Consider the following 24,212-nt stretch of genomic DNA (forward strand, 5'->3'; position numbering starts at 1 on the left):
ACAAAACCCCAAACCCAGCAACTCTATTTGTAAGGTTGTCAAGGCTCAGGTGACGGTCTTGGACTAGAGTGGTATTTGAAACACTACAATTCCAGGTTTACCAGCAAACCCCAAGAGCTCCTTAGATTTTGTTGTATTGAAATATAAGTAAATAACTCTGATGGATATATAAAATCAGAAATTTTTAAGTGTTCATCAGATACACCATTTTACATTCATCATTGTGGTTATTTACCTAACACTGTGACTTAATTTTGACTTGTTTTCTGTCAGAAGACAAATTAACATGGTTTTGTGTTGACAAGTTTGAGTATAAGGAGAGAACCCAGAGAGTTAAGGGTAAGTGACGTGCATGGCAGAGTAATGCATGTAACCACATGGTAACACAACTGGGTCAAGAACTCAGAGCTCAGGGCTAAGTTCAGGCTTCTTTGTGAAACCTTTGCTTGTCCTCTGGAGCTGCTAGGGATAAACTGTCCAATTTCTCAGTAATATGTCCTCATCTGGGAATCATCTCTACTCAGGTTAGTTCAGGAGAGCCAGATGGTCCCTGGGCTCCTCCTCTGTCTCATGTAATCTACACCAGGTTCCCCCGCTCTGCGTGAACCCTGACATCCTTCTTCCCTCCTAGGACAGACCTGAGGCAGCCAGCTTTGCATCAGACTCCACCCTTCTGTTTCTCACCATTGATGCACAAAGGGCTCTCATCCCTCCCCAGAGCAATGAACTTGCCCAAGTGCAACTCAGGGGAGCTGACAGACAGAGCTGTGATGCCTTTCAGATCTTTAGCCACTGCAGCTTCTAAGGCTTATGCTTTCTTGTTTGTTTTCTTTCTGTTAGGGTCTAGAACTATTATATGTGAGTGAACAGGATGGAACATATTTAGAGATCCAAGGCTGGATTTAAGGCAAGGATGGTTCAGGACAAGATGGAGAACTAGTAGAGAGACCACAGGTAGGTGAAGAGCAGGAGAGAGCAGAGTCAAGGGAAACGGGGGACCAGATAGTTCACTTCTACGCATCTGGTGAAGCCTGGAGAACAGAGAATACGAGAGTGGATTTGCTTGTGTGTTTACGTATGTACTGGGGGGAGTTCTTCATTTGTGGTCTATTTTAGGTTTGACTATTTTGTTCTTTTAATTAAAGTGGATAATCGTGAAAGTTCTGCAAACCTGATTTATGTGGAATGAAATAGTTTGATTCCCGGTTTGGGGATGAAGACATTTTGATCTTATATAAATATTGAATACCTTCTCTAATGACAAGCCCTTTGAGAAATGCATGTGTAGCTATGTCCAGCTATAAACACTCACTACATCTTTGATTAAACTTCTCAATTCTCCATATTCAAAAGAATCGATTTTTCTTATTTTTCTTCTCTGAAAACGACCTAACAGTTGGACATACCTTTCTATAAACACAGCCAGTAAACAGTATTTAAAAGCAGCTTTCAGCCATAAGAGATTTAAAAACAATTCTATAATTAAACCAGTAACAGAAAAGGAAAGCTAGAGTCTAGGATTTGTTTCTTTTCTGCTATTATCAGCATCATAAAAGGACAAAGATCAGGAGATAATCACATTTAAGATGAATTGTTATTAACCTTTGCAGTTCTGCCAAAGCTCAGGGTTTCTCCATTTCTTAAATTTAGTTTTGTTTTTTTAATACAGGAAACAGCCCTTTGAGAGGGAGGCAAGATATGAGTTTCAGAAAGAATGGGAATTACTGAAGTACTGGGAGACTTGAATCAGCATTCACACATTTATTAGTGCCAGGCCAACTTGAGTAATAAAATGTAGATGCAATTGCTCACTAGACGTTTCACAGGTGGATAACACAACATTCTGTAGTTTGCTATACATATTAGAAAATAGTCTCTGGTTTTTCTTATTCTTTGGTTGAATGTGGGACAAAAAATAATCATTCTTTCAATTATGCTGATTTGCTTTTTTCCCCTTCTCATGTGATTTCAAACACAATGGTGGAGGGTTGCTTTGTTCAGTTTCCATCAGATTGAACTAAAGAATGGTTTTAAACATTATGTTGAAGTTACAGTTGACTTTTTATTACCCAGAAAGAATTAGGTACTTGCTGAAGCCAACAGGGTGACCTTTTTCCTCTTCTTAGCCACAGGAAAGCTCAATATACTCTACTCATTTCTCAAGTGGACCTTAAAGAATCACTTTCAAAGGACACCATGGCTGAAGACTGAAGAGTAATATTTATGGACATTAAATAGACACTTGGTGAAGTATGCATAAATATTTCTTCATATAAACATAACACAAAATTAAATAGTTCAGAAACACAGACGCCACTGAGTACGCTTCCACTGTTGTCACAGTCACCTGTAAACACCACCTCACACTGAATACAAAAGCAGCTTCTACCCCGGCCTTGGGTTCACAACACAGAGGTCCTGTACAAAGGTGAGATTTCTCCTCCGCCCCCCACCTCCCTCCCCCCTCCCCACACAGCCCCAGCAAAAGGAAAAGAAGGAACCCCAACGACTACAGCAGAAACAGAGATGACAGCAACAGCAGTACCCCCTCCCCCGCAATAGAACTGTTAGCATTTTGGTCAATTCAGAGGAGAATACAAAATCATTTTTTGAAATGTAAGGAAATTGATTTGAAGTAATACTTTTCAAAGTGCTGTTCTCTCTTCAGAGGACTTGTGACTTCCTAAACCCCACCTAGTACTGGGTGAAGGTTGCACAGTGAACACCAGCAAGCACTGGCCACAGCTAGGGAACAAAGGTGTTGGCCTTTTTCATTCAGAAGGTGCCAAGTAGCAAGAAATCGAATACCATGTTCTCCTTCATCCCGCCTCACAATGTCTCTTTTGCTTTGCTATATATATTGCTGTGTATGACATTCAAATGTGACACTATTGTTTTGTTTCAAGCAGCTTAGCAGAAATTTTGTTTGGAAACATTCAGATTGGGACGATTAAATTCAAACAGGTGGAGGTGATTCATTCTTTGAGCTCAGAGGGGCCCCGATTTGACTTAGCTCTGTTGAGGATATCAACAAAGGAGCTAGCTCGCTCACAGTTTGGTCAAGCCATGGTGCTCAACCTGACTCCAGAGGATGTCAGCTCTGCAGAGACCTGCTGGGAGGGCCTGGCTGCTCTCTGCTGCATATTCTCCAGGGCGGTTTGTGGAAAACAGCCCTGGTTTCCAAAACACTGCACTGGGTTTATTTCACTTTTATGTTGTGTTAGGATCCTAGAGAACTTCAGTCACCAAAGTACTGAAAGCATATATTGCAGGAATAATTTGCCAGTTCAGTGATTCCCGTTATATTATATACACTACGTGTATGTGTGCAAAACTCACACATATATATATATTTATATATTTTTATTTGTACGAAACTTGAACTGCACAAAACAGTACTTTGCAAGAATCAAGAATCAAGTCCACAAATAGAGTTTAACAACACACCGAAGAAAAGACGGGAAGCTCTATTGGGACAAGAAGGTTCAGCTTTGCAACGTGTGAAATAATTTCAAAACCACAGATGCACTAGCCTGATGTGTTCCACGTGGGGTCTGGATCTACACTTTTGGGATCCTTGGAAAGAACGTGGCAACGGGGCCAGCTAGTTATGCTCATCTGCGATTCCAGAGGCAACGGGAATTAAAAGAACCAAGCAGATCAGTTTGGGTATATAATTGCTATGAAACAATTTTTTTCCTCTTTAAGAAAAAACACTTAAAGTCTATTTCAGAATAAATTCCTTTATATTCAGTAATATGCTTTTTTTTTTTTTTTTGCTGAATTGGTATTTGACTTTTTTAATTAAAATGAGTTTATTCAATGGATCAGTAAACAGGCAGCTTCTTTCATATCTGGGTGATAAAAACATTTTCATCATCACCAGAAATCACCCCCACCCTCACCTTACTCCCTTCTAAGGTTTGTGGGTTGATGTGTGCGTTTGGTCACTTTTGATAAAACCTCCTTCTACAAGGCCTGCTCAGGCACACGCTTGTGAAAGATGACTGACTGTCTTTGCTGGTACTGCTGCTTGCGCCTCTTCCTTTTGTCACACTGGCACAGCAGCAGCATCTTGAATGTGGTTCTGAATGTTTTGTTGCACAGGGCATAGCACACAGGGTTCACGGTGCTGTTGATGTAGCACAGCCAGTAGCCCAGATTCCAATAGGTTTTGGGTATGCAGCTGTCACAAAAGGTGTTCACCAGAACCATAATATTGTAGGGTGTCCAGGTAATGATGAAGGCAAGCAAGATGGCGCTGAGGGTCTGCGCTGCTTTCTTCTCCTTGACGAGGGACATCCGTTTCCGCTTAGTGATCTGACTTCTGGTCTTCAGAGCAAATCTCTTGGCCAGAGTGGCCTCCTTGAAGGACAGAGGTAGAGTGGCCGTGGTCTTACCCACTGAGGAGTTGACCTCAGAGGTCTTGGCTGTGTCTACGGCTGACTCTAACTGGATGGGAAGCTTGGAGAAGCTTTTTTGAAAACTGCCTCCATCATCCATGCTCTTCTGAGCCTGCAGCTTGCTGGCTTTCCTCTCCAAGTCCACTGTCCCCAGCTCCTCGTCAGTCACCTGCAGGTTGTCTGATGAGGGTAATTTGGTGGAATTGAGGATGGTACTGTGACCTGGAAGCTTGAGCACAATAGAGTAGATGGCTCTTGTCTCTGAGCCAATGTCCTCCTCATCAGAGGAGGCGGAGTTTTCCAGGGAGGCAGCAGCGTCATTGTTATTCCAGCTGTCACTGCTGCTGTGGTCTTGGTCCATCTGCTCAGCACTGGGCTTCCAACTCTTGGTTGTGAACCAGAAGTGGCAGCGGCCATACTTCCTCCTGGATGAGCGCTTCATGCTTTGCTGTTGAAGCTCATAGCTGCTGCAGCTTCGAGAACTGCCTGTGGGGTGGACAAAGTTTTCTGCCTCTGCTTCTGTCCCAGAGGCTTGTAGCCCAGCAAGCTCTTTGGTACGTTTTTCAGTTTCCTTATAGATCCTCCAGTATAAAATAGTCATAATGGTGACAGGCATATAAAAGGCAGCGATGGCCGTGCCAAAGGTGATGGTGGGCTCACTGAGGAACTGAATGAAACACTCCCCTGGGGGCACAGTTCTCTTCCCAACAAAGTACTGCCAGAACAAGATGGCAGGAGCCCAAAGGATGAAGGAGATGACCCAAGCCAGACCTATCATCACACCAGCTCTTTTTGTTGTTCGTTTGGCTCGGTATGTGAGCGGCCTCGTGATGGAAAAGTACCTGTCGAAGCTAATGACTAGAAGATTCATGACTGAAGCATTGCTAGCCACATAGTCAATGGAAAGCCAGAGGTCACAGGCCAAGTTTCCCAAAGCCCATCGATTCATGATGATGTAGGTAGTAAACAGATTCATCGAAATGACCCCAATAATCAGATCTGCACAGGCAAGGCTTAAGAGGAAGTAGTTGTTGACTGTCTTCAGCTGCTTGTTGACCTTAAATGCCACTATCACTAAGATGTTACCGATGATAGTCACCAGGGCCAGCACGCCCGTTAAGAATGCAATAAAGACCACTTGCCAGATGGTATGACCTCCCAGGGGGTCACTGGTGGTGCCATTTGGAGAGGAGAAATTCCCAGCTGCTCGAGAAATGTTGTAGCTGCCAAAATGAGTGGCCGTTCCTGGGGGCAGCCCTGCATCTGAGGGGCCGTGTATCCAGGAAGCGCTGATGTTTGGAAACAGAGGCGAGGTTGTATTGTTATTGTGCAAGGTCATTGTGACTCTTTGACATAGTCTGGGGAGAAAAGAGAGAAAAGAGGGAGTTAGGAAAATTTCTGCCTTCACTTGATTTGTTCTTTGCATTGCACACTTTAAAAGACCCAGATGACCTATTATAGGATGCTGAATCTCAGAGAGGCCACAAACATCAAGTTCGTTCTCTTATTTTAAAGGCGAGGAGTCTAGCGCAGGCAGAAATTGATTTGTTTGAGGCAGCACAATTAGCTAGTGGCCTCCATTGAACATTGTGCTTTTCCTCCCACATTTCTAAATATATACCACACATACTTCCACATGATGCTGTTATCAAACAAAATCTCTCTTACTTCTTTTATTCCAAAGAGAAGGGGAAAACTATTAGGTGCTTGTATAATACTTATCCAGCAGAGTTTTATCATCACGCTACTTAATGCACTAATCTTATTGGTATCATTTGCATTTTATCCACCTGGGCATTTACTTATCCCTGTCTTTGGACATAAGCAACTTTAAGGGGCTATCAGCCATTTAAGCCTCACTGGACTGAGCAACATCAACCTGGAGCAAGCGGGAAATGAACGAAAATCACTCCACATTATGTTGCCTCTTTAAAACACAGATAGAAAACGTAATGTATTGGTTCCTTGTAATGGTTGGCAGCAGTACACAAAGCAGCTATGTTATGCTTGAGAATATAGACAGTCTTTACCAGAATGTTCTGAACTGAACAAACCAGTTTTGAATACTTCTAGTATTTAGATATCTTAAGTTCAACGGTCAAAAAGTACTTGAGCACCACACACACACATTTGCATATAAATAGTTGCAAAACTGCAAATAGTTCTTTTTTTTCAAGTAGTTATTTCAAACACTTGCTACCGAAATATATAAATAACTAAGAATCATTACAATGAACGTATCACCAAGAAGACCCCCATGCTGTCATGGGAAGCCTTGGTTGAGAACTGCTCCGTCCTCTTGGAATCTCCAGGATTGTACTTCTAGGACACAACCGGCCTAGGAATTCTCACATCACCAACTGCTGTGGACTTTATTCAGTAATTCATTCCTCAAAGTGTGTCATTCTATGAATTCAACATTTATCTACCGAGAAAACTTCTGTTGTGCTTAGGCTCTTGGTTAAAAAAGTGTTCAACTGTAAACACTCACATACAAATGTGTATACACACGCACACGGCAAGAGTCTTAAATCAAGGCTTTAGACACTGCATGTCAGAGCATCTCAAAGGAGTGCAGTCAGATCACACAGAGCCTTTTGGAAAGGCCTTACAGTGGAGTGGGAAGACTTTGCTCTTCCAGTGGCGTAGGTTCAAATCACTCCCTGGGACTGCGATCTTGGGCATATTTAACTTCTTCGAGTCCCAGTCTCCTCATTGAAAAATGGGAATGAAACGTTCTGTATAACAGAATAAATTGTTGACAAATTCAACCTAGAATTCAACAGTAAGTGGCCAAAGTAACTTTATTTCTCATCAAAATGTTTTAATATATGTAAAGTACTTAGACCAGAGCCTCACACATAGTATGTGCTACGTAAGTATAGTGTCTGCTGTTATTATTTTTATTGAACAATGAACTCACTTTGCTTTGGCTCCCATGAGGCTCAGAGCTCAATCTAGCGCAATAATAAATGACAGAAGAGAATATTTGTTGGACACTTCTTATGTGGTACACATTGTGCAAATCAACATATGCATTATCTCATTTAATCATTACAATAACCACATTTTACAGGAAATGGCCACAGAAAGCTAAGTAATTTGTCCAAGGACTCAAGCTAATGCTTGCGGGTGGAGGGAGGCAGAGATTCACCCCCAGATCATCTGAGCCTACCACCTCCATTTTTAACTGTGATGTTACATTGCCTTTCCACTAGCTCATCCAGGTGTTGTAGACAACTAGCCCCTCCTAGCTGGTTAAAACTCATTGTACACTGCTTTAAAGTGGAATTGATGTGCATTTAAAAATTAATGAGATACCATTTGTCACCCAAGAGATGGGCAAAACATAAATGATGATACATGTAGCACTGACAACAGTGTGAGGGAAATAATCAGTTTCATGGTTTTAGTTGCAGTGTAAATTGACCAACAATTTGAGAGGTGATTTGGCGGTATCTGTCAAAATGAAAATGCACAAAACCCAAGATCTCAGCACTGTCCGACAGTGTGCATGTGTAGTATGTGCGTTTTTTGTGTGAGAAAAACACACAACACAACACACAACACACAACACACAACACACAACACACATAAACACACAACACACATAAACACACAACACACATAAACACACATAAACACAAGCACACACCTGAACGTTTACATACACTTACGTACATATATACACCTACATATATTCACTTAAGCACTATTGGAAACAGTAAAAAAATTGGACATAGTCTAAATATTCTAACATATATTCTATTACGGAGAAAAAAATAGTTTTAAGAACTCCTGTACAATCCATCACTGTCTGCCCATAGATGAAATCTCCTACATTGCACTAATTTCCAATTACAGGTAAGTGATGTTTTTTTTCTTCTTTACTTATTTTTACTTCTCTGGGTTTTATTAGTTGATGTCAACTCATCCTTATCTCCCGCTCCCTCTCACTGAGGGGACGTCCATATTTGGGAAGTGTTACATGCTGTTTGTTTGGGGTATGCAATAGCATTTATGGTTTCTTCCAAGATACATATAAAGAAGATCTGTCTGCCCTCTGGTCCTCCACCTCGTTCCCAGTTTCCAATAGTTCTAAGGGTGTTTGCCCATCTTCCCCATTGCACCTGCAACTATGTAGAAGGATGAGGACAGACTTGCCTTTGGTCAGACACCTCAGCTCAATGTCCTGTCTCTGAGGTTAACAACCACTGTTCTCCTGGGGAGTCTAGGACGCCTCTCCAATGTCCTCCACTGCATAGGCTCAGATGAGGATTACCTTTCTCTTCTTTACATTGTCACCCTAATTCATGCATTTCTCTTTTCCCTGCACCAGATCCTGGCCAATTTTTTATATACTTTCTGAATAGCCTTTATCTTCCCAACATCCTCCACTCCAAAGCTTCCCAGACACAGGAGCTGAGCTTCCTTGTCCACTGTTTGGTTTGTATTGCATCCCATTTTACCTTCCTCCTACTCCCCCGCCCCACCCCAGCCCCTGGGGGCGTTCTGAATCTCACATAATATTCTACAGCACCTTTAAAAAGTTTTGAAACAATTTCTAAGTCTCTGCTCTCCTATCCGATGGAATTGTTCCTGTTCGGTAGACTTATTTTCATCACTGATGTTATGCTGATTTTATTATAAATAAATATAATGGCCAATAATCCCAGTGCTTTATATTTGTGCTGATGAAACATCTGTCTTCTTTCATCTTTTTTTCTTCTTGTCAACACTATGCAGTGATGTCTGTTATTTGTCTTTCCTTCATCCATTCTTTTGGAAATGGCCTGTCATCCACAGTATGTACTTCTGGATGGGTATCAATGACGTGGTCCTGATTCCTCTATCTTAGCAATGGGTCTGAAGAACACGCAGACAGGAGCAGTAAGAGTAAATTTTGGGAATTGATATGGATGCTGGAAAGAGAGGGGGGTAATTCTTTGTTCTTTGGGATTCCTAGGTACTGGTGACCCTATTTATATCTACATGGAAAATCTGAGAAGCAAGCAAACATAGAGGAAAAACATGGAAAGGAGAGAGATGGGAGGGAATGTGGGGAACAGAGATGGCATGATCATGATGTCTTCTCAAGCCTGGATCTAGCCCCTCCTGAAGTCAACTCTGCCTCCTTGACCTTGCCAGTTATGTGAGCCAACCATTTCCTTTGTTGCCTGGGCTACCTACTGTCACCTGCAACCAAAGGGTCCGGATTAACATAACTGTCATCATTAACATCAACACTTCTCATTGAACCACTACTAGCTTTAAGTCATTATGATTGGTGCCACTGAATTCAGTAAGACAGGATTCTGCCCTCCATGAATTTACTCCTTAAAATATATAGGTAATTTTTTAAATTTACAAAAGTGTGTAAATATCCAATATGGAAACACATGTGAAAGTGCTTAGAGAAACCTAAACGGCCAATAGAAATGTGAGGCATTGTTTTTATGACCAAGTCCAGGGAGACAAACTCATTTTATTCCCTTTAAGCTGTCCTGGCAGTACCTATTCTGAAAAAACCATTGGGGCTCTCAATTTTTAAACCTCCTGAACTGAAAATGTGATAATTATTTTTTTATAGAAGTATAAATTAATTCTACCTTATTATTATTAACATTTTAATTATGAAAGACCGAGGAAAAATGTAAAATATTCTTTCAATTCGCAACTACACTTTCTTCTAAGACTAATTATCTAGTGCCTCCTCCATATTCGGAATCCAGTATGCACCATTTTTCAAGGCTTGTTTGGGGTCTCTCTTTGACTGCCTTCTTTGCCAAGAGTGTCTCTCTTTCTGTTGTAATTCATTACAGTGTTCAACAGCTAAAATGACTTCCCAAAGCGATCTTGGTCAGGTGAAAGGAATGCCACAGCCGGCCACTAGGTGGCAAAGCAGACTCGAGAACAAACTGCCGGCGCGCGCCAAAGCGCAGCCTGCTTCCCCAGGCTGGTGACGGGGAGTTTGAGCTGAGCTCAGTCATGCAGTCCGTGGAGGATATCAAAGAGGGTCAACGAACGCTCTGCAGTCAAATGTGTCTTTAAAGGGAATCCAACCTTTTCTGACGTGCAGAGTCAGAATCAAACTTTATGAACTTAGCTCTAGTTATTCATTTCGAGCGGCCAGGAGGAAAGATGTGCCCTAATATGGTGCAATTGCTCATGCTGCGAACAAAACAGCCCAGAAGGCCAAAACTGGAATAAAATTCCATTTTAAAAGGAGAAAGCTTGTTTTTAAAAAGTTGATGTATCATGCTGCCCCCCTTGGTTGCTGCCTTTCATAGGTTTTATTCAATTTGACAACAAAAAGGAAGGCTGCTTGGGAGCGTACTTGTAACAGCGCCGATTATGAAGAGCAGTTGCTCCTGAAATAACACAGTTATACCTCAAAAACAAAAGTCTAAATTGGAATGATGATCTGCCTTAGCACTTTCAAGCCTAAAACCTTTTGTTCTTAGAATTTCCAAAGAAAGGGCAAGAAGTGAAGAACAGACGTGAAGCAGTTCTTTTTAAACATGTGTGAGACCGCTCTGCCCAGACAGGCCAGCTCTCCATCCCTGGGGTCATTCTGTGGGACAAGGAGGGACACAGAGCCGCTGGAGTCTTTCCTACTGCACACAAACCTTTATGATTTAAGGTTGATTTATTATTTTTCCAATATTCTGAAAATTTATTGTTATTTTTGAAGACTTTGCTTGTGTAGTGGAGGGTAAGGAACGATGCATTTGAAATGCTATTTGAGCTAACATAATTGTAGAAATAATTCTGATGAAAAATCTTCAGTGAAAGTCATTTGGACTAAATATTTCTAACATGTCAGTTTATGGACTGAAAGGACATGGTGAAGAAAGTTCTTTGGGCTTGATATTTATGTTTTATGATTAAGTTAGACTAGTTATGATTTTTTTCAAGGTCCATATTTATCAGAGTATTTATTTTTGTATCTGGATATATGCCATACTTCTGATTTCCTTTTAAACTTCAGCCTATTTGCACCTCCCAATTCAAACACATACAGAAGACCTTATGTCCACGAAGAAAGTAGAAGTAATGTAGGAGGCGTGCAGAAAGCAGCATGACAAGCCCTGCCATGGCACATTAGGGTCAGGAAGCACACCGATTCTGCCACGTGGGCCGACTGCCTGAGCGCTCTGATCTGAATTCCCCATCTATAAAATGGAGGTGATCAAACTTGAGGACTAGATATTGAGTGTAGAAAGTACTCAGTGTAGCCTGACTGGTCCACAGCAGTTTCTCAAAAATGCTAAGACCAATTTAACAATTTTCTATGAGTGACTTTATAGACTAGCCTTTCTCAAGGCTAACAAGAGCTAACATTTGTTGAGTGTAAAGCATTGGTTCCCAACCCAGGGTGACTCTGCCCCTGGGGGACATTTGGCAATGTCTAGGGACATTTTTCTTCTCACAACTTGGGGAGGATGTGCTGTAGGCATCTAGTGGGTAGAGGCCAGGGACACTGAAAATGTCCTGCAATGCACAGGACAGCCCCCTAAAACAAAGAATTATCTGGCCCAAGAGGGCAACAGTGCTCCGGTTGAGAAGCTCTAGAGGAAAGAGAAGATAATGGAGATCGAGAAAAATGAAGCATCCAATTTTCCAGGAAAATCTGGAAGATGTCCTGGCATTTATTAACCTGGCAAACTCTAAGTCTCTTCAAGAATCAGCTCTCACTTGATATCTCTGGAAATCACAGTCTCCACCCTCCCCGCAAGGATGAATCTTGTATTCAGTTATTCTGCTCTTCCATGGTTATTTCAGAGAGTCCATACACGTGAGCGCTTGGCTTACTGCAGCCCTAGACCAGGGACAGAGTTTTTGCTCTCCAGAAACCTCGAGTTGGAGACACCATCAACTAAATAAAATCACTGTCATAGAAGGAGTAGTGAGAATATTCAGCTTTGCTTGAGTCAGCGAGGAAGTAGCAAAGCAGGGGATATTTTGTGAGTGTTGAGGAATAAATCTCCAGGCTGCCAAGCAGTAAAGAGAGAGCACAGCATTCCAAATAGAGGGAACAGCCTATGCAAAGTCCACTCCTCAAGGCTGCCGGCACACCCTAACATACTCCTCTTAGAGCACACAGCACTTCAATTTGTCTCTCAGGACACCAATGGCCACTTGAGGAAGGTTCCATCTTCTCCTGCTCAACTTTTTGCTCTGCGATCTAGCACAATTTCTCTCCCATGGGAGATCCAGAACTACTGCCTTCACTCTGGTATTATCTAGATTAACATAGTTACACTTTGGACAGGAGGACAGAAAACAGAAGGGCTCCAGGAGATAAAACTGGAGAAAAGGTGAAGGAGGCAGGAAGGCAGAAAAGGAGGCTGCGTTTGATGAGCAGGGACTTGAAGGGAATAAGTGCTCAGGCTGGGGGCTCCAGAGGCAGCCGTAGGGAAGGCTGAGAAACTACTCTGGGGTTCTCAAAACGTCCTCACATATAGTGGCATTCAGCTGGGACTGACCTGAGAAAAGAAAGAATCCAGAATCCATGTGGCTGGGAAAGAGGAGCATTCCCTTGATAACCAGCTGTTGCCCAGAGACTGCTTCAGCCTCTTCCACGTCAGAGAAGAGAGATGAGTTCTCAGATAACCACATTGTCTCTTCAAATGTCTGTCTGGTAAAGGGCATGATACAAATACAGAGTTTTCTGGGGAAACAAGCATCACATACTACAAGGATTATGTTGTAATCACTCTTTGCCACCTTGAATATACTCTTGACCTACCATTAACACTTGTTACATACTCTGAAGGCACTAGGCCTCCTGGGGTGACAGACAGCCTGGGTTTGAGTCCCAGCTCGCCATTTTAAGAGCTGTGGGACCTCAGGTTCTTTATTAAAGCTCTGAGATCCTCAGCATCCCACACCAGAAAATTAAGAGTAGTGATATACCACATGGCTGTTAAGCAAATTCATCTGACACAACTGCCCTCGCTCAGTAGGGCTCTGCAAAAGGGAGTCCCCTCTCTCTTGCTTCATGATCACACCCAAGCTGAGGTCCCTGAGGCAGGCCAGCACGGCGGCCGGCCGTGGCGAGGTGTCTGCACTGGCAGCCACCTGTGCCCTTCCCTGGTTAAATATGTGAAATCTCACTTCTTGTGTATATGTGTATTTTCATTTTCCTATTAGGTTGTAAATCTCTTGGAGACATTATCAAAGGCTTTTTTCTTCTTTTTTTGTTGAGTTTCCAAGTCTGTCTTAGAGTCCCTAACTGTGGTTAAAATAAAGTGGCTTGTCAGTAGATACCATATTTAGTGGATTAATATTTGATGCAATATGGTTTTATTAATAATATTCTAATTTTCTTGTATAAGCAAATCAGGTAAGGAAAAGGCATGATAATTGTGATTCCTTTTCAACAACTCGAAAGCAGAAAACCATTCCGATCAAAATGAACTCTACTGAAGAAGTGGAAGAAACAGGCTGGGGAGAAGGAGACAGGACACCAAGTGGAAAAACCCCAGACTAGCAAGATGGCTTCAGCCAAGAATCTTATACATGGCTAAGGGATTAAAAAGTGTTGCGGGAAGGATAGGAAACTATGGAAATGAAAACAGGACACCACAATTTTATTTTTATTTCCATTGTCCTTTCAGGGACATGCTTTCTAAGCTCTTTTTTTATGACTTTAAAGACAAACATCGTGATGACCTCAGGGCGCTGCAGGCTTTGACCTCACTCTTTCCTCTCTGCTTCTGCTACCGATAAAGTGATACGCATGTACTAACTCATTTCAGCCTCACAATAATCATATGAGGTGGGACTATGAGGTTTTCACTTCAAATGTGAAGAAACGGGTGCACTGAGTGGTGAAAACACTTGCCCCAAGTCACACAGCTAATTGTAAGATGCAGGTGTGGCTGGCTGCCCCCAGTCTGTTCCTAACCTCTACCCTAGCGGCAGATCTGCCGCGACCAAGCAAAATTTGCAAACCTGACACTTTCATATGTAAGGTATAAAGCAGAAGTGCAGTCCTCCTGTCCTGCCTCTCTCATTCCCATGCCCTAGAGCTAACAGTTTACTTAGAAAGTAAATATTTGTGAGATGAATGGATATGTCCTTCCAAAGTGTGTGCTTTTGCAAAATTATGTGTGTTTTTAAGCACTTACTATGTGCCAGGCACTGTTCTCTGTGTTTACACACAGATGACTTATATTAATATTAAATGGCTTATAATAATATTATTATTAATTTATAATATTAATGTAATATTAATAATTAATATTAAATGACTTATATTAAGTCATTTAATCCTCACAACTATCCTGTGAGTTAAGAGTCTTTTATTTAATGGCCAGATGAGAAAACGGAGGCACAGAGAGGATAAGTGACTGGGCCAGGGTCACATAGCTTCTAGGTTGCAGAGTTAAGATTTGAACCAAGGCAGACTTACCCAAGATTTTGCTCCCAACTACCCAATGTGTATTATGTTCTCTAGCTTACTTTTTTTCATTTAACAATATATCATGGACCTCTTTCTCAATCAGTGCAAATAAATCCACGTCACACATGCTCTGAAAGGACCCCAAAAACGTAAAGAAGGACTGTCCAGGATTCATTAGTTGTCACATTGTGTCCTTGACTCAGATAGAATTTTCAGGGCAGGAAAGTGCAGGAGACACTGTGTTCGCTGCAGATTGTTTCTTTTAAGTGAAATGTTGCAGAGCTCAGCATTGGTGCAGCCGATACAAATCTCCCAGATACTCCGAAACGTAAAATGGCCGGTTTCCAGACTTGCTTCCCTCTGCGGGCTCTACTGTCATGTTAGCAATGAGTTAAAGGTGCACGCCTCCGTCTGCCAGTGTTTAAAGGAGCTAGCCATCGACTGTCTAGCCCACATCACAAAATTGTGTAGAAAATCAAATAAATGAATAAATACGAAAGGACTTTGATGAAGTATAAGATGGATCGGGAGCTTAAACAACTCTTAAAACACTAAACTCCAAGGGTATTTGCAGATTTTGATTCAAAGATAAAATGGAAATCAAATTCTTTAAATATGACAGACAACTATAAAAAAGACTACTCTATTGAAAGTGCTACCTATCTGTGAAAATGAAACAATGAGAACAGAAACTGTGAGATTCAAAATAAAATAATAGTAAAATGTATGTTTTGGCACAGTCTGTATAATTAAATATTAGAAAACAATGATCTCTTGTTTTGAATTTCCTGAAACTAAATGGAAACGAAAGCTCATATCACTATTAATTCTGGCTCTTTGGGATTAAAAACAAAGAGGCAAAGGAAGAAAGTTGAACTAGTCCAGCAAAACAGTGCAAATCCTTATTTTAAAAGGCGAGAGGAATAGGAATGAAAAAACTAAATACTGAAAGTGTGAAATCAATACAATGAAAAGATTTATTCAGGCAGAAAAGAAGTCGTCGTACTGAGGTTTATGAATAAAAACAAGGAAAAATAACTGCAGGTCGAATGTTGAGGTGTGGTGTCTGGGATCATTTGGTGAAGTCCCCAGCAGATTGCTCTTCCTCTGAAGGATACAGCATTTGCTGCCTGGGCTTTGCGCAGCGCTTTTTCTCTGATGAGTTCAGAGGTCTCAGGTCTCCCACCTGCCTCGAGGCTCCCCAAGGGCAAGGAATGGGGCTCATACGCTTATATAACCCAGCAAGTGGATAACCTGGAGCCACACGCACCTGATGGCAAACTGTCCGTGTGCTCCTAAGTTACCTGGGCAGATGACCACACACTCTGAGGTTTCTGTTCTCTTTCCTGGGATAATATGTGTAAAGCATATAAACTCAGTGGCTGAAATATGAAGTCTGTATCTGTGGTAAATATCATTATTAACTGTATCTTACTGTTGATAACATGCATTAAACGCTTTATAGAATTAATATACCACAATGAAGTGGTCCTGCATCTCTGAAGGAATTCTTTTAGCAACTGCCAACTCCCAGATTCAAATGATTTTTAAGCCTTCATGATGCCAGTGATTCAATATGGCACATCACATTAATAATCATGGATTGCACTGCATGTTGCACGGTGCTATGCATACTGCTGAACTGATACATTTTAGCATGTACAACATGACCCATGATATAACCAAGTCTATAATAATTGGTAATACTCCTCATCTATTGAGTGCCTACCATGTGCCACTCCACAGATGGCATATATATTATCTTCATTATATATATATTCATTATATATGGCATATCCATATTAATATTTCATTATATATTCAAAAAATACATATATTCATTAAAGTAAATCCTTATAATAACTCTGTAAGGTAGATACTCTCAGTATTTTATGTTTGAGAAAACAGGCTTGGGGGGGTTAAGAGCCTACCCAAGGGACTCTGGACTAGTTAAGCAGTAGTGCTGGAATTGTGGACTGTGTGTGTCTGACACTAAAACACACTATTCGTTTAACCTACGCTACACTGTGGTCCTCTTGTAATTGGCATTAACCACGTGATTACTGTTGTGTTCATACATTGCTAGTTCCATAATCAACACATCTGATTCCTCTTTACTCTGCACTAGATGAACCAGGAAATGGATCATAAGAGAATTAAGGACTAAATAGGGTTAGGCCCTTCCTGAATTTAAATTTATACTCCTTGATGTGAGCACTGTCTCTTTCACTCTTACCTCCCTCCTTATGTTTGATGTCCTCTGGTGGGACTGTCATTTAGAATTGGATAAAGTTCTGACCTAGCCCAGGACTGATGGCTGAAACCCAGCTCCACGAGCCACTGATAAAGTGAATAGACTGGCTCCTAGTTAGCAGCTGCTGTGGAGATACATACTTCGTTGTTCTCCATCACTGGTGTAGCCTGGTGGACCCAGTCTGCACAAGCCAGAATTGGTAGGGCTGTACGCTGAGGCGAACCGAGTCCTCTGGGCAGGTGCGATGTGCTCGAGGAAGCAGCACTAAGGGCAGTGCCTTTCCTCCCTGACCCTAGCAAATGAGGAAAGCTGGCTGTGGGAAGCTGGGGAGGAAAATTAATGGTTCAGGGGAGCTGATTTACATGCTGTGGGCTTCTCCGTGAAGGCACTGACACCTGCATCAGAAGAGAGAGCTTTTCCAGACTATTTTTTGTTGCCATTCTAATTGTCATATGAGTGTCAGTGTCAGAATGCATTTGTCTTCAGAGAAAACCACCACAATGATCATCAACACCACCACCTCAACAACAAGAAACGCTTTCAACTATAAAGACAGGCTATAAAAGAAAAGGCTTTTTATAAAAATTATATTTCAATATATTCCAGTCAGGGGCAGATACAGACTTTGTGGAGACAGAAGCATCTATAACTTTATTGTCCTCCTTTAGAAAATGAATACAAAATTATGACTATAAAATGCCATCACTCCCCACTCCCCCAAGGGGCCCTTGGAAGTGAGAGAACTTGAAGTTTTCGCTTTAATAGCTTCACAGTAAATCTTTTTCTGATTCCAATGAAAATAGAGATGATCTAGTTATTACTGAAATACTGCAAGTTTTAAAAACTCTTATGTAAGTAAATAATACGTGTATTCATATATTTAGAATTAATGAAACTCTCTTCAAAAGCATCTCAACAAACATATGTAAATAGAAAATAGAAATTCTGATGCTGTGAGGGAGGAAATTCACCTTGCCCAGGTATAATGCATCTCAACGAATTAGGTTTCTGCAGGTTTAATTAGCTTTTAAAATAGTTGGAGAACACATGAGTTCCCACCTTATGCTATCAAAAGATCGCATTCAAAAAAGGGGGAAATAGGAGAAAACGGAAAAGTGACTTCCCTCTGCTGGCAAGCTAGTGTCAGTGCAGAGACAGAAGTAAAGGGGACCATCTGGAAACAGAATTGTGAGTCACATAAGCAGTCCTTCAACAAGGACAAGGGGACATGTCGGGACATGCAAACATCACGTTTGGGAGATTTAGTTTTTCTGAGAATGATAAAGAATGACAAATAAGAGGTCTCTGATAAAATCATATGTCAAAGGAACATTTATGGGAAAATTTTCTCCAGGTGTTTGGAACAATGCCGCTCACATAGAGGCCCAGTAATGCTCACTGGAAGCCGGCTGGAATACACTTAGCATACATGTGACAAATGATACTATATCCAGCTGCAGGCAGGTGTCTACTTCAGTTCCTGAAGGAATGTGAGGTTCAACCAACTTAAAATTCTTAATTAGAGATCAGGAAATGACTGCTAATGAAATTTTCACATGATATTATATTTGCAACTATTCTAAGTACAAGCAGACACATGGAAATCGAAGGAGCTGCCACAATTATACAATTTATTTAAAGAAAACCTCTGACCAGATGTTATGCTATCCATGGCCACTGAAGATAGAAGACATACAAAAGGATTAAGTTTAAACTGATTTCAGGAAATATTTAAATAAGATATGATAATGAGACAGAAGACCTGGCCCTGAGAAACTGTTTCCATGGGAACGTCTATTTTTTTCTTCCCCGTGGTATTTTAAATTAGAATACATATCCATCAGGGTTGGAAACCCTCAGCACACATCCCCGAAAGTAATATCATTGGTCTTTAGTACCTCTCCCTTCCCATGGGGTCTCCTCCTCTGCAGGCCATCCATAGCTCAAGATCTGCTTTGCGCTGCCTACAGTTGCAACCCAAGACATCCTCTCTCCATTCACCAAGGTGTGGGTACCAGAGAAGACTAAATTCAAGGCTTAGACTCTGCCTCAAGGAGCATCATTCTCAACAAGCATTCTTATCTTCCTTGCTTTCTCAAAAATGTCACCATCACCTGACTTACCCTGGCTTGAAATACCAAAGCACACTTAACAAGAAATTAGGGGAGCAGCTTATGTGGTACTAAATACCTTAACAGAACTCCTTGATCACTTAGAAAGAGCTACAACATCATTTAGAAATAGCTCTGAGAGCATTTTAACTAGCATTCCCCTCAATAAACTAGTGAGGAATCAGAGAGAGGTTTGTTTCTGTTTGACCCATCAGAGAAGGAGAGAGATGTAGGAACAGTTTTAACCCAGTGCATTTGGATCAATTAGCATCTACCTTAGAGTGGCCTTCCATGCTATTAGAATGGGACTATTAGGGAGCTGAAGATTCCCTATGGGACGTTTAAGGGAACAATGACTGCAGGTGTCGTGTTTACAGAGGATTAATGGCTTAGTAAGTGTATGTACTCAGGAAGCGCTGAGCAGGTGTGCCCTTTACTTGATTAAAGCACAATGTGCTTGCCGGAGTACCCATCGCAGAAAGGCATTGCTTTGTACCAAGGTTGTCACCAAATAAACTTACCTGTTGCTAAAAATATACTGAGGACGTTAGCACAAAAACATTTAGTGATATTTCTCTCAGGGTGTAAGAAATGATCCCAAAAAACTGTCAACAAGCCAATCAATTTAATTAGATGAGTATATACTTCACTCATATGAGTTTCCTCAACCAGCGGTTCTCAAACTGTGGTCCCTGGACCAGCATCAACTGGTTACTTGTTAGACACGCAACGTTTCAGGCCCCACTCCAGACCTCCTGTATCAGAAATTCAGCAGGCAGGGCCCAGCAATTGTGTTTTAACAAGCCTTCCAGGTATTTCTAAAGCACGTTAAAGTGTGAGAACCATTGTCCTAGATGACTGGCATGTATCTTCTACCTCACCTGTTTGCAGAATCAAGACACCCACAAATACTGGGTAGCGTGGGGTTATTTCAGGGATATCAATTATTTTCCATTTCCTCTAAGACACCTGCTCTTACAAATTTCTGCAACCATCTCTAAAACTTCTCTTCAGGCACTCCTCCTGGTTACCTTCCCAGCCCCAGTCCTCATCCATCAGATTCTAAACAGGCAGTTAGACCGTAAGCTCTTGGACAGTAAGAGGAAATCAAGACCAGTGCATGATTCATGCCTTATGTAAGACATCTGCTGGTGGGGGCTGAGCATAGTCCACTTGTTTTCTACCAGCCACTCAACAAGAATTCACTGTGCACCCTTCCTACGAATTGAGCATGCTAAGGCTCTTGAGGGATATTTAACGAACTTCAAATCATGTTGTTTTAACTCAAGGAATTGTAGTCCAGCTGAAGAGAATGAAACAATCAGAAGCTTCAAGTTATAAACAGGCTTCTGTTTTGCTTTCCCTCCATAAGAGCTAATAAAGTGATGGGCCCGGGCAGACCTTCAGTAAGGATCTATGAATGACCGCCTAGGAAGAGTAACATTTAAAACTTACTAGTAAGCACCATGGAACTGCTGGGTTTAATCTACACGCAGAGGCATACACAGTAAAGCCAGAGTAACTAAAAGAAAAAAGAAATTTCAGGATACCTGTGGTGGGCTATTTTTCTTACCCTCTACCATCCATTTACACAAGAGAGATGAACCGAATCAATCTCAAAAAGCTTCATTAATGAAATGAAGAAGCACTTACTGCAATCTTCACGTCAGCGTATTAGTTTCCTGTGGCTGCCATAACAAATCACCACAATTTGGGTGGCCTAAAGAAACCAAAATTTATTCTCTCACAGTTCTAGTGGTCAGAAGTCTGAAATCAAAGTGTCGCGGGGCTGCACTTCCTCCAGACGCTCTGGGAGGAGATCCCTTCCATGCTTCCTCCAGCCTCTCGGCTTGTGGCCGCATCCCTCTGATCTCTGCCTCCTTGGTCACATCGCCTCCTCCTCTTCTGTCTTCTCCTCTGTGTGTCTCTTATAAGGACGCTTGTCATTGGATTTGAGGCACACATAGATAATCCAGGACGATCTCATCTCAAACCCTTAACTTAATTACACCTGCAAAGACCCTTTTCCAAATAGGGTGACATTCACAGGTTCCAGAGGTTAGGATGGGGATACACCCTTTTGGAGCTATAGTTAGCATAACAAAACAGGCAAGTTTAGCTCTCCTCTAAAGGACAGAACTTTTAACAAACTAGGGCTGATGTTTGTTGATGGGGTTCTCTTTTCATATGGTAAATATATTCCCTTTGGGACTCTGGCTTTGTCAGTGTGTTTTTTTATTTGCATTAGAAAAATTTTAAGAGGAGAGAAGCACTTTCAATAATACTTCAAAAAAAGACCAACAGATTAGAGGTGGGGATAACTCTACAGGTGTAGGAAGTGAAGTGTGGGAGGGCAGATGTGGTAGGTAGGAGACATTTCATTCTCGGCTCCTTTACTTAATTTCCATTTCTTTAATTTATTCATCTGTTCAACCAGTAAGAATTGAGTGTGTACACATTTGGTAAAAGTAATGGTCGAACACAGACCCAGAGCTAGACTGTGTGGGTTCAAATCCACTTACGAGTTTTGTGCCTTTGGGCAAATTACTTAATCTCTCTATGCCTCAGTTTCATCATCTGTAAAACGTGGAGTAATGAGTACCTGCATGTGGGATTGTAAGGAGAATTTAGTTAATCAATAAAGCACCAAGAATGCTGGACACCTAGGGAGCAGGTCATGTTTGCTGAATGAATAAAATAAACTTGCCAGGCTCTGTGCTAGCTTTTGGGATGAACAAGACAAATGAAAGGTTACATTCCAGGAGAAAAGAGTACCTTTTAAAAAGTAAATGGACACAATTGTGATGCTATGAAGGAAATAAGCTGTGAGTTGGAGTTAAAGGGTGTGTAAACTGGGGGGCTCTATTTTAGGCAATGGGGGGAGGGGTCGGCTCTACAGCGAAGTGACACATAACCTGAGGACTAAATTATAAAAAGTGGGGCCATGCAAAAAGTGGGTGGAGGAACATTAGGGACATTGAGATATTGCTTCTTGAGAAAACAAATTGTTTTATACTTTAGAATGATGAGTCAAAAAGGAGAGGGCACTTATTCTACAGAGTAAATGGTTAAATGTTGTCATTTGTATGTTTCAACAGAAGCTAGACTGCAGGGGGTGGAAATGGAGAGGAAATTCTCCTGAGCCGCAAAGAAAACATTGCATGCGGAGGGAAATACTTGTATATGTATTTTCTAACCCACAATGGCAAGATGATCCTCAAGTAATCTTGAAGAGAATACTTTCTATGCAGAAAGCAGCCTCTGGAGCTGCAGTCTCCTGAAATGGAAATCACACTCATCCGTCAATTTCAATTCACCAGAGGTTTATGGACCACTTCCTGTGCAGGTGCAGCCAGTGTGCCCTACACGAGGGGCTGCGGGGGTCCTAGCAGATCATGACTTGTGACAAAACACTAGGCTACATGAGTAGTAGCAGACACATGTGATATTATAGAGATTTGTAAATTTCAGGTTAAAATTTAGTATAGATTAGATTTTCCTTCAAATTTGCCTTTTTATTGGTCCCATGCCAGTTAGCAATTGAGCTACTCTCTACTTTTCCTAAATATGCATGAATAATGATGTGCAAGACCTTAGGCAAGTTACTGCATTACTCTGTGCCTCAGTTTCCTAAACAGGAACATGGAGATGATAATGGCAAGTGTTAAACGACTATAGTCATTATAGTTACTAGCATCTCCAGGAAACCTCTTAATTCAAAATAAAGTAAAATCAAACAAAACAACTAACAATCACTTGCACACTGGCGCAGTTCCGCACTAATTAGCATACGATTTGGGGCAAGTAGTTTTTCCCTGTAGGCTTCAGTTTTCTCAAGGGTAAAACGAGGACAATGAAGGGATGAGCTGTCGTAACTCTGTGGAACTCGGCGTTTCTAAATTCCTCAGGGCTTCACTAACGGTCCAGCTCTTCTTCTGCCTCTCAGGGAAAGAACCATAAAAAGGTTTTCTTCCACTGGTGAATCGGGAGCTCGAACAACTTACTTTAAATAGTTATTCAAAGGGCATCGGAAGCAGATGGTTGAGTGTGAATTCCAAGTCAGTGGCTTGGGAAAGAACCCTGGGAAAATTAAGGTAAAATCTGGAGATGTAGATCTTTCTGTTTGATTTAGGATTTAGGAAGCTTTGGGAAAAACGCCATTGAGGGCAGGGTGAGACAAAGGACCGTTACTGGAATGATAACCCAGGTGTGGTTGTGGGTGGGGTCCCAAGCAATTTGCACTTTTGTTTTATTTCTCCATTTGTTTCATTTTTTCCCCTTCGCTTTCTTCTCCCCTCGCCCACTCCCCTCGTTGGGCCGGTTGGCAGCAGCTTTAGTAACCGGCACTACTTTCTGGTGCAGGGTTCTTTCATTTAGCACCCGCCTGCTGCCTTCGTTCCTAAGTCTCTTACCCCCTGCTTCCTCAGCCGAGAACTAGGACCGCTGCTGTTTCCTCTTCTGAACTCACGCGAATATCAGACAAAGGCAACGAGCAGATGTTTGAAACTACCCACTGTATTTTCATGGCCCTCAGAAACAGATATAAGTCTAAGTGTGTCTAGTGCTGCTGTCATGACTGGGGAGGGGGACATTTTTCTTGAAGCAGAGTGACAGACTCGAAGCTGTGTGAGAGCCTGGAGGGATGTGTGGTTGACTGGCTTTGTTTTGGACCGGCAGGTACTTCTCTAAGGGGGCTGGAGGGCGGAGAAGGAGGCGCAGTGCTCTCTTCTCTCCTGCTGTCAGCGCTCGCAGCTTCTCCATGCCGGGCACTGCCAGCCTGTGGCCCTGTGCCTGGACCAGCCAGTTCATCTGGGAGCCCAATTTTCAATTCAATGATTCATGGCTTCCTTGCCAGAGGAATTTTCACATTGAAGAAAGGAAACCTGACCGATTTATGGATGTGTAAGTATATATAACCCTTGCAAAGCTGGTTTCCGAGGTAATGTGGATATAAAACCAAACTGATAAAACCTAGAAAGCAGAGCCCAGTTGAATGACTTACAGAGGCTATCTGGTGGTAATGTTTAGAGCAG

At 41.8% G+C, this 24,212-nt stretch overlaps 1 protein-coding gene across 8 annotated transcripts in view; it reads right to left on the minus strand.

Moving 5' to 3' along the window:
- Positions 1 to 3,730: 3,730 nt before the first annotated feature.
- The window catches only part of CHRM3 (cholinergic receptor muscarinic 3), a 455,156-nt gene continuing 434,674 nt past the window's right edge, over positions 3,731 to 24,212 (minus strand). For 6 of the 8 annotated variants that reach the window (XM_070492156.1, XM_044758503.2, XM_070492149.1 and 3 more), the window contains one exon: positions 3,737 to 5,761. In XM_070492156.1, coding sequence (XP_070348257.1) covers positions 3,970 to 5,742 — 1,773 coding nt within the window. In that variant the 5' untranslated portion in view covers positions 5,743 to 5,761 and the 3' untranslated portion in view covers positions 3,737 to 3,969. Of the gene's footprint in view, positions 5,762 to 24,212 lie in introns of all 8 variants that reach the window. The other 2 variants (XM_044758496.2, XM_070492143.1) reach the window with 1 other exon arrangement.

Source organism: Equus asinus, chromosome 2 (genome assembly GCF_041296235.1).
Source record: "Equus asinus isolate D_3611 breed Donkey chromosome 2, EquAss-T2T_v2, whole genome shotgun sequence".
Taxonomy (NCBI): Eukaryota; Metazoa; Chordata; class Mammalia; order Perissodactyla; family Equidae; genus Equus; species Equus asinus.